This window comes from Leuciscus leuciscus (assembly GCF_965113295.1).
Source record: "Leuciscus leuciscus genome assembly, chromosome: 14".
Classification (NCBI taxonomy): Eukaryota; Metazoa; Chordata; class Actinopteri; order Cypriniformes; family Leuciscidae; genus Leuciscus; species Leuciscus leuciscus.
The window spans coordinates 39,432,538-39,446,566 of NC_138738.1; the positions used below are offsets into that span (position 1 = coordinate 39,432,538).

The 14,029-nt window shown below is 37.0% G+C and overlaps 2 protein-coding genes across 2 annotated transcripts in view; one reads left to right on the forward strand and one right to left on the reverse strand.

Moving 5' to 3' along the window:
• The window catches only part of LOC309473977 (plexin-A1-like), a 141,247-nt gene that overhangs the window by 48,962 nt on the left and 78,256 nt on the right, over window positions 1–14,029 (reverse strand). The window lies entirely within an intron of this gene.
• LOC309514037 (uncharacterized protein) overlaps window positions 1–14,029 on the forward strand; it is a gene marked incomplete at its 5' end in the record, with an annotated part of 29,639 nt that overhangs the window by 247 nt on the left and 15,363 nt on the right. Inside the window, 6 exons of the mRNA XM_082190150.1 lie at window positions 167–279; window positions 387–464; window positions 592–774; window positions 1,224–1,325; window positions 2,295–2,420; window positions 6,695–7,535. Of these exons, the coding sequence (XP_082046276.1) occupies window positions 167–279; window positions 387–464; window positions 592–774; window positions 1,224–1,325; window positions 2,295–2,420; window positions 6,695–7,535 (1,443 nt within the window). The remainder of the gene's footprint in view (window positions 1–166; window positions 280–386; window positions 465–591; window positions 775–1,223; window positions 1,326–2,294; window positions 2,421–6,694; window positions 7,536–14,029) is intronic.

Below are 14,029 nucleotides of genomic sequence, written 5' to 3' on the forward strand. Positions count from 1 at the left end.
GTAATGTCAGCCTGGAGTTATTATATAGCAAAGTTGCTTCTATAGCTGTTTAATACATTTATATTACCTTTAAATTGAATAAAGAGCTCAGTAAAATTGTCTACAGAAAGTTAATATTGCATTAATTAAACCCAACTTCGCATGAATGTTTCTCTCTGTCCACTAGAGAGAGAAAGAAGCGCGAATTTCGAAAGCTCTCAGTCTGTCATCGAGAAGAACAGAGAAACCATCTGGCAGCTGAAACATGCGAATGAAAACATGCGCATGAAACTGGCTGAGGTCAGACATTATGAACACACACACATATGTAATGTTAAAACATATCCATATCATTTAAGTCACGTTATAGCTGTATTTGATGCATATCTTGGTCTTGGTTGTTCCAGGGAGAGGAACAAGTAACCAAGGATGTTTTTCAAGACCGTGGGATGGAGAATGAATCATTTAGGAACATGCCCGTTAAGGTGAGGTTAAATGAACCTTTATATCAGTTATTTAAAAACCTTTTTCCACTTCTTTCACTTGTACTATCCAGTGGTTACAGAATCACCTGCATATCAGTTGTGGTTGACAGTCATTTTTGTTGTGCAGTCGGCTCTGACGGTGCTGGAGAAGGAGGTTTGTGATAAAGCGAAGAAGCTGAATGCTTTGAAACAAACCACTGACACACAGAGGCAGCGTTTGGAGGAGTTGAAGCGCCAGTACGAGAGCATGAAGCCTCTGCCTGACAACCAGGAACTAGACGAGGAAAAGGTAGAAATTGTCTCTTTTTTTTATTTTGAATGAACACTGGTGAATCTTACAATTTAAGAATTGTCCAGGTTTCCTCCCAAAATCGAAAGGAAAAAAAGCAGTAAGAATATTGAGCCTTTTTTTCCAGTCAAATCATTTTTGTCCCAATTTCTCCTTACTGTAATTACTGTAAACCATGCCCACAGTTTTATTATCACCATTATTATTATATAATCTAAACAATTCACGAGAATACGATTTTTTTGCACATCATAATGAGAATTAGAGTAAAGAAGGGAACTCTGCCATAAGTTTCCCTAAGTGGTCATTCTTCCATTGTAAATGCTCTTCTTCCTTCTCTCAAGTCTTTCGTCTTCCCCTCTGTCTTGATTAGTGGGAAGCAGAGTGTTTAGCCACCCTGTATCGATGAGCACAATTAAATATGTTAGTTCAAGCAAGAAAATGAATGAACTTGTGTGCTTGTTTTATAGAAATTGCGCATTCTGGAAAACAGATTGGAGGAAGCGCAGCTGAAACGTCATGAAGCAAAGAACGTAATGCGAGGATACCTCAAAGAGAAGGACAAACTACAGGTATCTGAGAAAGAACAGATGAACTGGTTCATGTACAGACTGACACAGCACACACACATAAACCCACACAGATGTGTATTATAAAGCATGATACCCCATATATTTAATGTTGAAAATTTAAGCAATCCAATGTATCCAATGACACTCATCCATACCATTCAAAATATATTCTTATAATAATCATAAATGTTTCTTGAGCACCAAATCAGCATATTAGAATGATTTCTGAAGGATCATGTGACACTGGGAATGAAGAATGGCTGCTGAAAATTCAGCTTTGATCACAGGAAAAAATTACATTATAAAATAGATTAAAATAGAAAACAGTTATTTTAAATTGTACAGGTGTGCATAAGAGACTTCTTTCATTAAAGGGTTAGTTCAGCTAAAATTGAAAATTCTGTCATTAATTACTCTTCATCTTCGGAACACAAGATTAAGATCTTTTTTATGAAATCTGAGAGCTTTCTGTCCCTCCATTGACAGCTACGCAACTACCACTTTCAAGCCCCAGAAAGGTAGTATAGACATCATTAAAGTAATCTTTTAAAAATATTTAAAATAAATATTCTTAATATTCTAATATATAATAATATTAAATATTGCGAAAAAAACAAACATAATTTACCACCTTATTTACAAAATATTAATCTCCAGCATGCGTTCATGCAACAACAACACACATGCGCCACGGTGCTTTTTCGGTGATTACTTATTCCCTTTCTGGGGCTTGAAAGTGGTAGTTGCATAGGCTGTCAATAGAGGGACAGAAAAATATCTTCATTTGTGTTCCGAAGATGAACGAAAGTCTTATGGGTTTGGAACCACATGAGGGTGAGTAAATAATGACAGAATTTTCAGTTTTGGGTGAATAATCCCTTTAAGATTAAAACTCTTAGCGACCCCAATCTTTTGAACAGCATCATGGTAAATAAACATTTATGATTATCCTCTTATTTGTTTCTTCAGGGAGACAGTTTTACATTTCAGCCACGGCTGGACAGGATGGAGGCAGAGATCCACCGGCAGACACAAGTGCTCAAAGAACTGCAGGTCACGAACGGTGACGCTCACTTCTCAAAGGATGCAGCCATGGTAAAGACAAAGCATTTAATAAATGATAAAAAAAAACCGGGTAACACTTTATTTTACAGTGTCCTTGTTACATATGTTACATGTACTTACAATAGTATTAACAGTTAATTATGCATAATTACATGCAACTAACCCTCAATCAAACCCTAATCCTAACCCTATAGTAAGTACTTGCACTTAATTAATATTACTCAGTACTTAAATATATAATTACACTGTAACAATGACACCGTAAAATAAAGTGTAACCAAAAAATGTAATGAGATAATAAAGCAAGCATACGTGTAAGTGTGCCATGGTAAAGGTTGTGCAAGTAATGCTTCTCGTAAAGAGTAGGGGTGTAACTCCGGTGTCCTGCCCAAATTCCCTCCATTGGCCTTTATCAATCATGGCCTACGAATAAGAATCCTCATGCTTTCAAATGGCTTTATCACTCTCTCTCCTCTCCACCTATAGCTGGTGTGTGGTGAGCGCACTGGCGCCATTGTTCTGACAGTGGATGCTGCACACTGGTGGTGGTTGAGGGGAGAGCGCTCTATAAATGCCTCATTTCATTAAGATGTGTGTGTGTGTGTGTGTGTGTGTGTCCAGGCTGAGCTGCAGCTTCAGGACGAGAAGGTGTGCAGTCTGCACTCAATGAAAATTGGTAAATCCCCTGGTATTGACGGGCTTTCAGTAGAATTCTATCTTCACTTTTGGGAGTTTATTAAATTGCCTTTATTTCATATGTATAAGGAATGCATCAGTCAGGGAGAGATGACCTCTACAATGAAACAGGGAGTTATATCCCTTATACCCAAGTCAAGCAAGGACCCTTTATTAATTGACAATTGGCGGCCTTTTACTCTTTTAACATTAGATTATAAAATGTTAGCCTCTGTTTATGCTAAAAGATTACGTACTGGTCTAAATAACATTATTTCAGAATCTCAGTCGGGCTTCATGAAAGGCCGTCACATATCTAATAATAAAAGGTTAGTATTAGATGTGCTAGATTACTCTAATTTAATTCACTCAGATGGTCTCATACTTTTTCTTGATTTTCAAAAAGCTTTTGATTCCTTAGAACACACATTTCTTTTTCGCACTCTAGAGTTATTTGGATTCGGTAAATCATTTATTGATACTGTAACCATGTTTTATAGAGATATTAACAGCTCAGTGATCGTTAACTTTGATACATCCAAAAGGTTTGACATCCATCGTGGAGTCAGACAGGGCTGTTTTTATTTCTTTTAGCCACTGAACTACTTTGTCTAAGGATTAACCAAAATGAAAGTTTGACAGGAATCTCTATATTTGATCGAGAGTTTAAAATTGCACAGTTAGCTGACGACACCACACTATTCTTGGAGGATAAAAAACAGTTACCTAATGCTCTGGAATTGGTGGAACAATTTTCTTGTGCTTCGGGTCTAAAACTTAACATTTCGAAATGTGAAATTATCTCAATTCATGATATAGATGAGACATCATTGGAGGGGATCCCAGTTAAAAACTGTGTAAAATATCTATATCACTAAAAATCCAGTTGGATTTTTTAAACTTTTCTGATTTAAACTTTTACCGACTTTTACTTTTCTTTTAAACTTTTCTGATAAAATGACAAAAACTAAAAACATCTTTAACATCTGGCTTCAGAGAGATCTTTCATTATACGGTAGAGTCCTTTTATCTAAGGTGGAAGGGCTCTCTCGCTTTGTATACCCTGCTCTTTCTTTGTTTATCAATGATAAAGCTATAAGGGAAATTAACAAAATATTTTTGGATTTTATTTGGAAAAATAGGCCTCACAAATTGAAAAAAGAAGTACTCTCTAATTCCAGAGGTGAAGGTGGCCTTGACTTTTTAGATTTTGCTGATACTATAAACACCTTTAAAGTAAACTGGCTGAAAAGATGCCTTGTGAATCCAGTGTCGTTATGGTTTTTCATTCCTAATAATATCTTCAACAAACTCGGTGGCCTGTCTTTCCTATTAAAGTGTAACTTTTTACCTAGCAAGTTACCCATCTCCTTATCTAACTTTCATCAGCAATGCCTTCTCTCGTGGAAATTGTGTTTTGTCCATTGCTTTCCCCCCCACAAAGTTCTCCTTTGGAATAACGCGGATATAACCGTTAGAAATAAATCTCTCTTTTTCCCTAGATGGTTTAACAATAATTTTAATTGCATTCTATCTGTCTTTGATGATTCTGGTCATATTCTAACTTACAAGCAATTTTTGAATCACCATAACTTTCATACTAACGGTATTCATACTATATAGAACGTGTGGTGAAGTATCCGGTCACTCTGAAGTGATGGGTCCGGGCTGAGGACCCAAGCAATCCGATTGGTTCAAAGCACGTTTTATGGGTAATCGCTTTAGTGCCTGCTTACAAATCAAACAAAATCACTTTATTATAAAAGACGTTTGTACTACGTTATAACGAGTCATTAATGTATTTAATGTATTTTAAATTATACGTTTCATATACTAGTATTTAACCCTGCCCTGCAGACATGTATGGGCACCTTTTGAGGACACCTAATAAAAGTGGTGGAGATCAGGCAAGACGTGGTGCTATAACTGTCAAAAAAAGCTTTCCTAAGTAAATTGCCTGTATTGGCTGTAAATGGTATTTTCCATCAATCATCTAAGTTTATTTGTTTATGTGGATCCCCATTAGCCACTACCTAGGCAGTGTCTACTCTTCCTGGGGTCCCAACAAGTAAAAAATACAAAACTACATGTAATCAACAACAATAAAAAGTCAAGTCAATGAAACATACTAACCCAACATTCATTCCAAATATCAAAATCAACAATTTACTATATATAGTGTCATTAAATGTTCCTTTAAATATTTTTTAAAAACTACTTTTTCTTGTAAAAATGTGTAATATATCAATGGTAAATCATTCCATATTTTCATTCCTCTATACATTACAGTCCGTTGTTTACCAGTGGTTTTCGAAACAGGAAATAAAAAACATCCCTTTTATTCATCCTGGTGTAAAAAATATGACTAGTACTACTATACAAAAGTTGGGAGTACAGGACATTAAGAACTCTAGACACATAAATAATTCTTATAAAATAAAGCAGAGACAATCCTTCACCAGTGCATTCTTGGTATATTAGCTCTTCTACAACAGTTTAAATTGAGTCGTGTTGCTCTGTTCTGGACAAATTTAATTAATTTCTTTCTTTTTTTTCTTTACTTGATGCACTCGATCACACCACTGGGCAATAGCACGCGATTCATCCAATCACTGATTGTGCTGCAGTGACTGACACCCCTGAGAGCCAACAGTAGCGGCATATTCATAAGGCCCGCCCACAGGTCGCGCCCGCGCTGCTGTCCGCATGAGCAGAGGGAAGGGAATCAGATGAGAACAGATCAGATGAGACAGCAGAACGGAGCATTTCTCCAGAAACTCCTTCTACTAAATGATAATCATAATCTATCGGGAAATGTGATTGTGTGCACTTGGAAACCTTGGATGCATCAGCCTGGAGTGTTGTCGTCAGAGTGAGAAAGGTGAAGTGGAAATCGGAGTAAAGATTTAGTGGATCCCAGAGTGATAATCTTTATTGAATAATCTTCTTTAATTGAATATATAATGCAATCTCGTTTTGATGAGTGACTTTTTTTTTTTTTTATCATATGTTATCTTATGAAAGATATGTCAATTTCAGAAATGATTTGATATGAGCTGAGTCGAGTAGGCCGCACTCACAGCGCGAGCTGAACTAGTTAGCCGTGGGCTAAAGCTACCACGTGTAAAGGCCAATTTATACTTCTGCGTCGAGTGTACGCCGTAGTGTACGTCGTAGGCTACGCACGTAGGCGACGCCGTCGTGAGCATTTATACTTCTGCGAATGTCTGTGTTGCTCTGCAGTTACACCGCCGAAACGCTAGTTGGCGCGGGTGGGTTTTAATGTTCCAGTTCCACTGTGTTTACATTCCTAGCGGCTGTTTTGAGTTTAGGTTTCTACGAGCAATGTCATACAGATGGCTGTATTTCCGCACTTCAAGCAATCTCTCGGTCACTTGGTCTATTTCCATGGCTCTTCACTGATCTTCGGAATTTAAAAATGGCGGGCGGGCGGTGCAGAGTGCAGAAGATCATTCCGGAGGAGGGCGTGGAAGATGGCGGAGAGAGCAGACGCTTTGTGAATAGCTCAGAGTAGCAAAGCCTTGAAAGTCAACAGAATGAACGTTTAACTCTACAAAACCCTGAAATATAAGATGTAACATTATAGAGAACTTATTTTAATAATTCAGAAACGTGTGAGTGACCCGGAGCACCTCCTGGAATACGATATTGCAAACCATAACATGGCTAGCACAAAAGCTAATGCTAAATTGAAGGCTCTCCAAGAACACGACTATGGCGGCCCGGAAAGAATGGAAACTAACACCAGAGGTACTAAAAACTCCTTAGCATCTCCTTCTAAACCACCAGCACCACAGAAAAAGTCAAAACCCGACGACGTTGTGACTGCTGGAGCCCATGCTGAGGACGCCTCTAACGCTGCGATCCTGGCTGCTATCGGTACTCTTCAAAACATGATGCAGGACTTCAAAGCGGAGCTAAAGCAGAACACGCTGACCATAGCCAACATCGCGAAAGCGGTAGAGTTTAACTCTTCCGAGATCAAAGTTTGTAAAGAACAGTGCCAAAAGCTGCACATCGAGGTGAAACAATTGAAAGAGGATAACACAGATCTGGGGAAAAGAGCTGCAGAAGTGGAGAAAAGAGCTGTAGAGTTGGAGCGTTATAAAAGAAGGTGGAACCTGCGGGTAAATGGTTTACAGGAGGGAAAAGACGAAAACACACGACAAATCGTCTCTGATATCATCGGAAAGATTGTGCCACACTGGAAGGAGAAGATGGATTTCATCCTGGATTCGGTGCACCGACTGGGGCCGAGTAACACCAACCGCCCTCGTCAGATCATCATGCAGTTCACAGGACGCCACTTCAGGGACGAACTTTGGCGGATCACCAAACTTCACCCCGTCTGCAAGGATCTCAACATCCGCTTCGCAGAAGACCTCACCAAGGAAGACAGAGAGGCACGGAGGGCTGTGTGGCCGAAAGTGGAACAAGCAAGGAAGGCAGGTCTAAAGACAGTGTTCCGGGGCCCTCATGCTTTCATTAATGGTCAACGAGTTTCACCATAGATAACACTATCCAGGGTTTTTGAATCCCGAGAACAAGTGAGTTTGAATGAAAACGTATATTCTCTGGGTTTTGCTACTATTATATATTTCTGATAGGAAACTTCTACTGCTGCTTTAAGTTCAGCAATCCGTTGGTGTTGATTGTTTATAAAAAAAAAATATTTTTTATTTATTTATTTATTTATTTATTTTTGTATTATTTTGATATATCCGTTGTTGTTCCATGTTCAGTTTAAAGAGTAACATTTCTCTAATTTCTGTTAATGCAAGGGGTTTAAGAGACATGACAAAAAGGAAAAGTATTTTTTTATTTTGTAAAGGGAAGAAGTCAAATATAATTTTTTTGCAGGAAACCCATTCTAAGGTTGATGATGTTATATTTTGGTCTAAACAATGGGGAGAGGAAGTTTACTTTAGCCACGGCACTTCAAGATCAGCAGGTGTCGCCATCCTCCTAAATAACTTCAAAGGTCATATTGTGTCCCATATGGCAGATGAATTTGGTCACTGGCTGATTCTTATCATAAACATAGATGGTCTAAAATTCATCTTAGTCAACATTTATGGATATAATATTAGTAGAGAAAATCGAAACCTACTTGAACAAATTAGTTTACATTTAGACAACCTCAAATTAACACACTCAACTGATAACATCATCATTGGTGGCGACCTAAACCTAGTTCATGATGATTTTTTTGATAAATATCCTAGCAGATACTCTGCAAGTCATCCAAACACCATATTCACATGCTTTTGCGAAAAACAAAATTTGGTTGATACCTGGAGACACTTAAATCCAGAAATAACTAAATACTCCTGGTTTAGCTCAAGCCACAATTATAAATCCAGAATAGATCACTGGTTAATTGCAAATCATTTGCTAGTTTATAATATTAGCTCTGATATTTCTGCTGCACCTCTAACAGATCATAGTGTTATTCTACTACAGATCAAACCCAATGACAACAAGGTCCACTCACACACATATTGGAAGTTCAATTCCAGTCTGCTCAAAAATAATGACTACTGCCAAAAAATCAAATTATTAATTAAAAAATATGCCAATTCTGAGGAGCTATCAACTGCTACCAAAAAGTGGGAATTCCTAAAATATAAAATACGCCAATTCACCATCTCATTCAGCAAAACAATTAAAAAAGATTGTGAAAAACAAGTAGACATTATTAATCAGTTAAATATGTACTGCAATAGATTAAATCCAACTGAAGATGATAGACAGATGATATTAAACCTCCAACCTAAACTAGACGAAATTTATAGTCGTAAGGCCCAAGGGGCCTTTATTAGATCCAGAGCTAAGTGGATAGAGGAGGGGGAAAGAAACTCAGCATATTTCTGTGGTCTTGAAAAAAGAAGACAGGAAAAAAATAGCATCAGATCCCTGATGATTGATAATAATGAAGTCACAGATGAAAAATTTATATCTTTAGAAATCTGGAAATTCTATAGCCAACTCTATAGCTCTAAATTTTCTAGTGTGGACTGTCAGAATTTTTTTCAGGATATAGCAAAACATATTCCAAAAATAGAGAATGGCCTCCAACAAACATGTGATAGTCAAATAACAATTACAGAACTTGATGCAGTAATTGGTCGTCTCTCTATTAACAAAGCCCCTGGATCCGACGGGCTTACAGGTGACTTTTACAGACATTTTTGGGTAGATTTAAAAGTTCTGCTGCTACAAGTCTTTACCGAAATATTTGAAACATGTGTGCTTCCACCAACAATGAGACATGGTGTTATCATCTCAATTCCAAAACCTGGGAAAGATCCCAGATTTATAGATAACAGAAGACCCATTACACTCAGAAATTCCGACTACAAACTCCTAACTTACATCTTTGCTTCTCGTCTTCAAACAGGGATTTCAGATCTTATTGCAGATACACAGTCAGGATTCTTAAAAGGAAGGTCGATTCATAACAACATAAGATTGGTAATGGACATCATTGAGTATAGAAGCCAAATAGAGGATGAGGGTTTCCTTCTTTTTCTAGACTTCTATAAAGCATTCGACTCCGTAGAGCATCCATTTATTCTTTCGGCGCTCGAACACTTTGGCTTTGGAATCAAATTTAGAGAGTGGGTTGGTGGATTATATCGAGATATCAGTAGCTGTGTCCTATTACCTAGTGGTACCACCCCAAGCTTCAAGATTAATGTGGGTATTCCTCAAGGTTGCCCCATCTCACCATACCTGTTCATTTTAGCCACAGAAATGCTAGCAATCTATATTAAAAACTGTAATGATATTAAAAAACTTAATGTACTCGGCACAGACATAATAATCAGCCAACTAGCGGATGACACAACAATATTCTTAAAAGATAGATACCAAATTTCAACAACTATTGCCAAAATTGAAAAATTCTCAAAAGCATCAGGTCTAACATTAAACTTAAAAAAGTGTGAATTGCTGGCTGTACACGACACTTCACTGAAAAACATCTGCAATATCCCTATTAAATCAGAAATCAAATACCTGGGGATTTACCTCTCCAAGGACCAAAAACAAAGCCAACTTCTGAATGTAGAAAATAAAATTAAAGAATGCAAATCAAGACTAAATATATGGCTACAGAGGGACCTATCAATACTAGGTCGAATTTACCTAACTAAGATGGAATGTTTATCAGGATGTACTTATCCAGCCTATTCCAATGCCATTCCAAACAAATTGATTAAATCTATCAACCAAATTAATCTAAACTTCATTTGGAGAAACAGACCACATTATTTGAAGAAAAGCGATATGGTTAAAGACACTAAGGAAGGAGGACTAAAAGTTATTGATTTTGACTGCCTTAATGGAACCTTAAAAATAAATTGGTTAAAATCTTGGATCAAACACAGCAACTCCTTTTGGTATTGTATTCCAATGACCTTATTCAAGAAAATTGGGGGATTAGAATTTCTTCTTAGAGCGGACTTTAGTGTTAACAAACTACCTATATCATTGTCAGAGTTTCACAAACAAATACTTTTGTATTGGAAAATGTTATACGTACATAACTTCTCACCCCACACATCTGTACTCTGGAACAACAGATATATTTTGCACCGCAACAGATCTCTGTTCTTTGAGGATTGGTATGGGAGAAATGTATGGTCTATGGCCGACTTAATGGATACCAACGGACATTTTTTAAATTATGAACAATTTTGCATCAAACATAATTTCAAACCCTTAAATTCAGACTTTACTAAATTACATAAAGCACTACCCAAAGGATTTGTCCTTCTAACAAGAAACATTTTGGCATATTACCCGATACAACCACAATTGGCCCCACTATCAATTCAAGGGATCTTTGTTTTGGATAAGCAATGCACCAATCACTTTATTAGAAATTGTTTTATTGATTTTCTTTATCCTAATATGCAAAATAAAAATAACATACTACAAAAATTTGATAAAGTGTCAATCATTAAACTAAGAACAGTGTATCTAACACTCCCTATACCTCCTAAAGTGAAAGAAACACATTTCAAAGTAATGAACAACATTTACCCCTCTAAAGAATTACTGAGACTTCGCTTTGGTATAGATGATAATACATGTACATTTTGTGAAATTGATGTCGAAACTACGAACCATGTGTTTTTCTCATGTAATGTGATACAGATATTTTGGTGTGATATACATAAATGGGTTAAGCAACAGATATCTTCATTCCCAACCTCTATCTCCTGTGATGACATAACATTTGGTTTGATATTACAAAGCAAGGGTGATGAGCTCTGTACTAATACAATTGTATGTCTAGCTAAATTCTTTATTCACAAATGTAGAATTGTAAAATCATCTCCCAAATTTGTTGTTTTTTTAAATGAATTTAAGCTGTATATGAAATCCTTAAAAACTCTGAAAAGTCCTAAAGCACAAAAAATATATGATACCCTAAAACACTTCCCAACTGAGGTTAATAGCTGAACAATGACTGAATTCTCCCCTTATATGTTTTTTTTAATGTTTTTTTATTTTTTTATTTATTTTTTTATTTTTTATTTTTTTTTATTTGAATGTCTCATCCTCATTCTTGTTACTAAGACTACATATATATTTACTGTTTGTATTGAGTGCTGCTCCCTCTGGCTATATTTTTGTTGTATCTTATTCTGAAGAAACTGATTTTATGCAGCCATGTTTGTTTGTAATTCTTGAAATTTTCAATAAAAAAAAAAAAAAAAAAAAAAAAAAAAAAAAAAAAAAGATCATTCCGGAAATGCGTAGGAGGAATCCAGCCGACCAATCACAGATCTTGCGGTCCGCCGCGACGCGTAAAGCCTTGTTTATACTCGACGCAGCCGCAAGAGCGCGAGTCACCGCAGACCGCGCGCGCACCTCTCCAGACGGACGAGGCATTTATACTTGACGCGCGCGCCGTTGTGTTATTCTTTGAAACGACAGGGGGCGACTCGGAGTAATTTACCTCTAAACCACCGGGAAACAGCAGTGAAGAAGTAGTTTGCGTGGATCAAAACCTTTCATCAAAATTCTACAATTATTTTTGAATGATACCTGTTGCTGTCTTAAGACAACTTTGATAAACTTTTAAGATCCACTTAAAATGTTGACTAATGTAGTCATGTGGCATTAACTAACATAAAAACATGCGTTACCTTTTTACTCTTTGGCAATGTTAATAAAAATATAAGTTTTTATTTTTTGTTAATATAGCATTTACAGTAACTGAGTTTGTAATACAAAACTACAAGCTGAAGCCTTATTGAAGAGTGTTTAAACTTTAATTTTATCAGCAGGGCAAACTTCTGCTACTGTAAATGTAAGCAGTTACTTTAGACAAGTGCAAACTGGGTGCTTAATAGAAATGTGTTTCTATTCACAAAATGAGAGGCTTTTATTGGTCGCCATCAATGTAAATGTTTCTATGTGTATAGAGACAAAAGAATGAGGTTAATCACTGTCTGTTACCATCAGTGTACTGCCTCACTTTTATTTATGAAGACATTTATAAATGCAAACACAAAATAAAATCTTTAGTTTTTGTTTTTATTTCACAGCAAACTATAAATACAAATCTCTTTTGTAAATGAATTAAAAAAAATGTATCGATTGTGTATTATTTAAAATTCTAAGTACTTTGTAATGTGTGTAATGGCAAATAAAGTCTATGCATCGTTGTCCCTCAGTGCATCAAAAAGGACCTGATTCAGCTTGAACTTTACATCAAGCTTCTTCCTTGGGTCCACTTTTGCAAGCATGTCAGCTAAAACTTGGCTTTGACAAATTTGTCTCGAAGATTTTTCCAAACTTTTCGACAAAATACGTCTTCCTTCCCCAACGTCTTCGCAATTTCCCTCCAGGAATTCTGTGCCATCTGACTGTCTCTATGGTCCCGCATGGAAGGATCATAAACATGCTGGTACAGACGTACCAGCTCGGACAAAGTTGCCTCGAAATCGTTCATCTTCGGATGCGGCGCCGCGCGCGATGTTACAAAAAGTGCCGTGCACACCGCCAGGCGAAATTGGGTCTTGCGAACCCAACGCGCGAGACCGCCCACTCCGCAATGACGTCATTTTTGCCGCGCGCGCCTCGCGATCTTGCGGCTGCGTCGAGTATAAACAAGGCTTAACTTTACATTTTTGAGGAGGTGCGCGTCAGGGTACGGCGAAGGGTACGACGTATGGTACACGTCAATGCGTATGCTACGCCGTACCTTCTACGCGCACCCGACGCAGAAGTATAAATTGGCCTTAACAATGATCATTGTATCATGAGTTGAGACAATGAGCGATTAATGAGTGTCGATGTGTTAAATAACTGTCGAAATTTTGGATTAATGTGTCATTTGAGCTGCGCATGTAAGTTATATGATTTGTTACTGAAATGTTGAATCAGAAATTAATTATTGTACGTTTGCCTTGTGTTTTCCAAGGCTGCGTTTTCTTGTTCTCTGTTTTTTTCCTATGTGAACGTGATCGGCAAGTGTATCCTGTTTTGTGCCATAAATAATCCTGTGGAGGTGAATCGTCTACCTAGTGGATGCAATTAAATGTGCACAAATGGCTAGCTGACCAGTGCCCATGGACCTTCCCTTTTGAACCATAATTTGAAACCATCATCTGGTAGGATAATTACAATTTTCTTTAGTTTTCCAGACTCAAAAGACTTTGATTTTTGGATTTTTTTTTTTTTTTTTTTTGACTTCTGAAATGGAGAGACTTTGTTTTTTGTAGGGCTGTAATCAACCAAAGAAAATCTTGGTCGACTGAAATCCTGAAATTTTCGACTAAAAATGACGTTAGAAAAAAAAAGTTAAATGAATTAGCTGCGCACTGTACGCAGTACTTGGTAGCCTTGTTGTCCGCCTAAATGAATTATAAATAAACATAAAAAACAAGTAGGCTATTTGCAGTATATTAAAGCTGCCGTCTGCA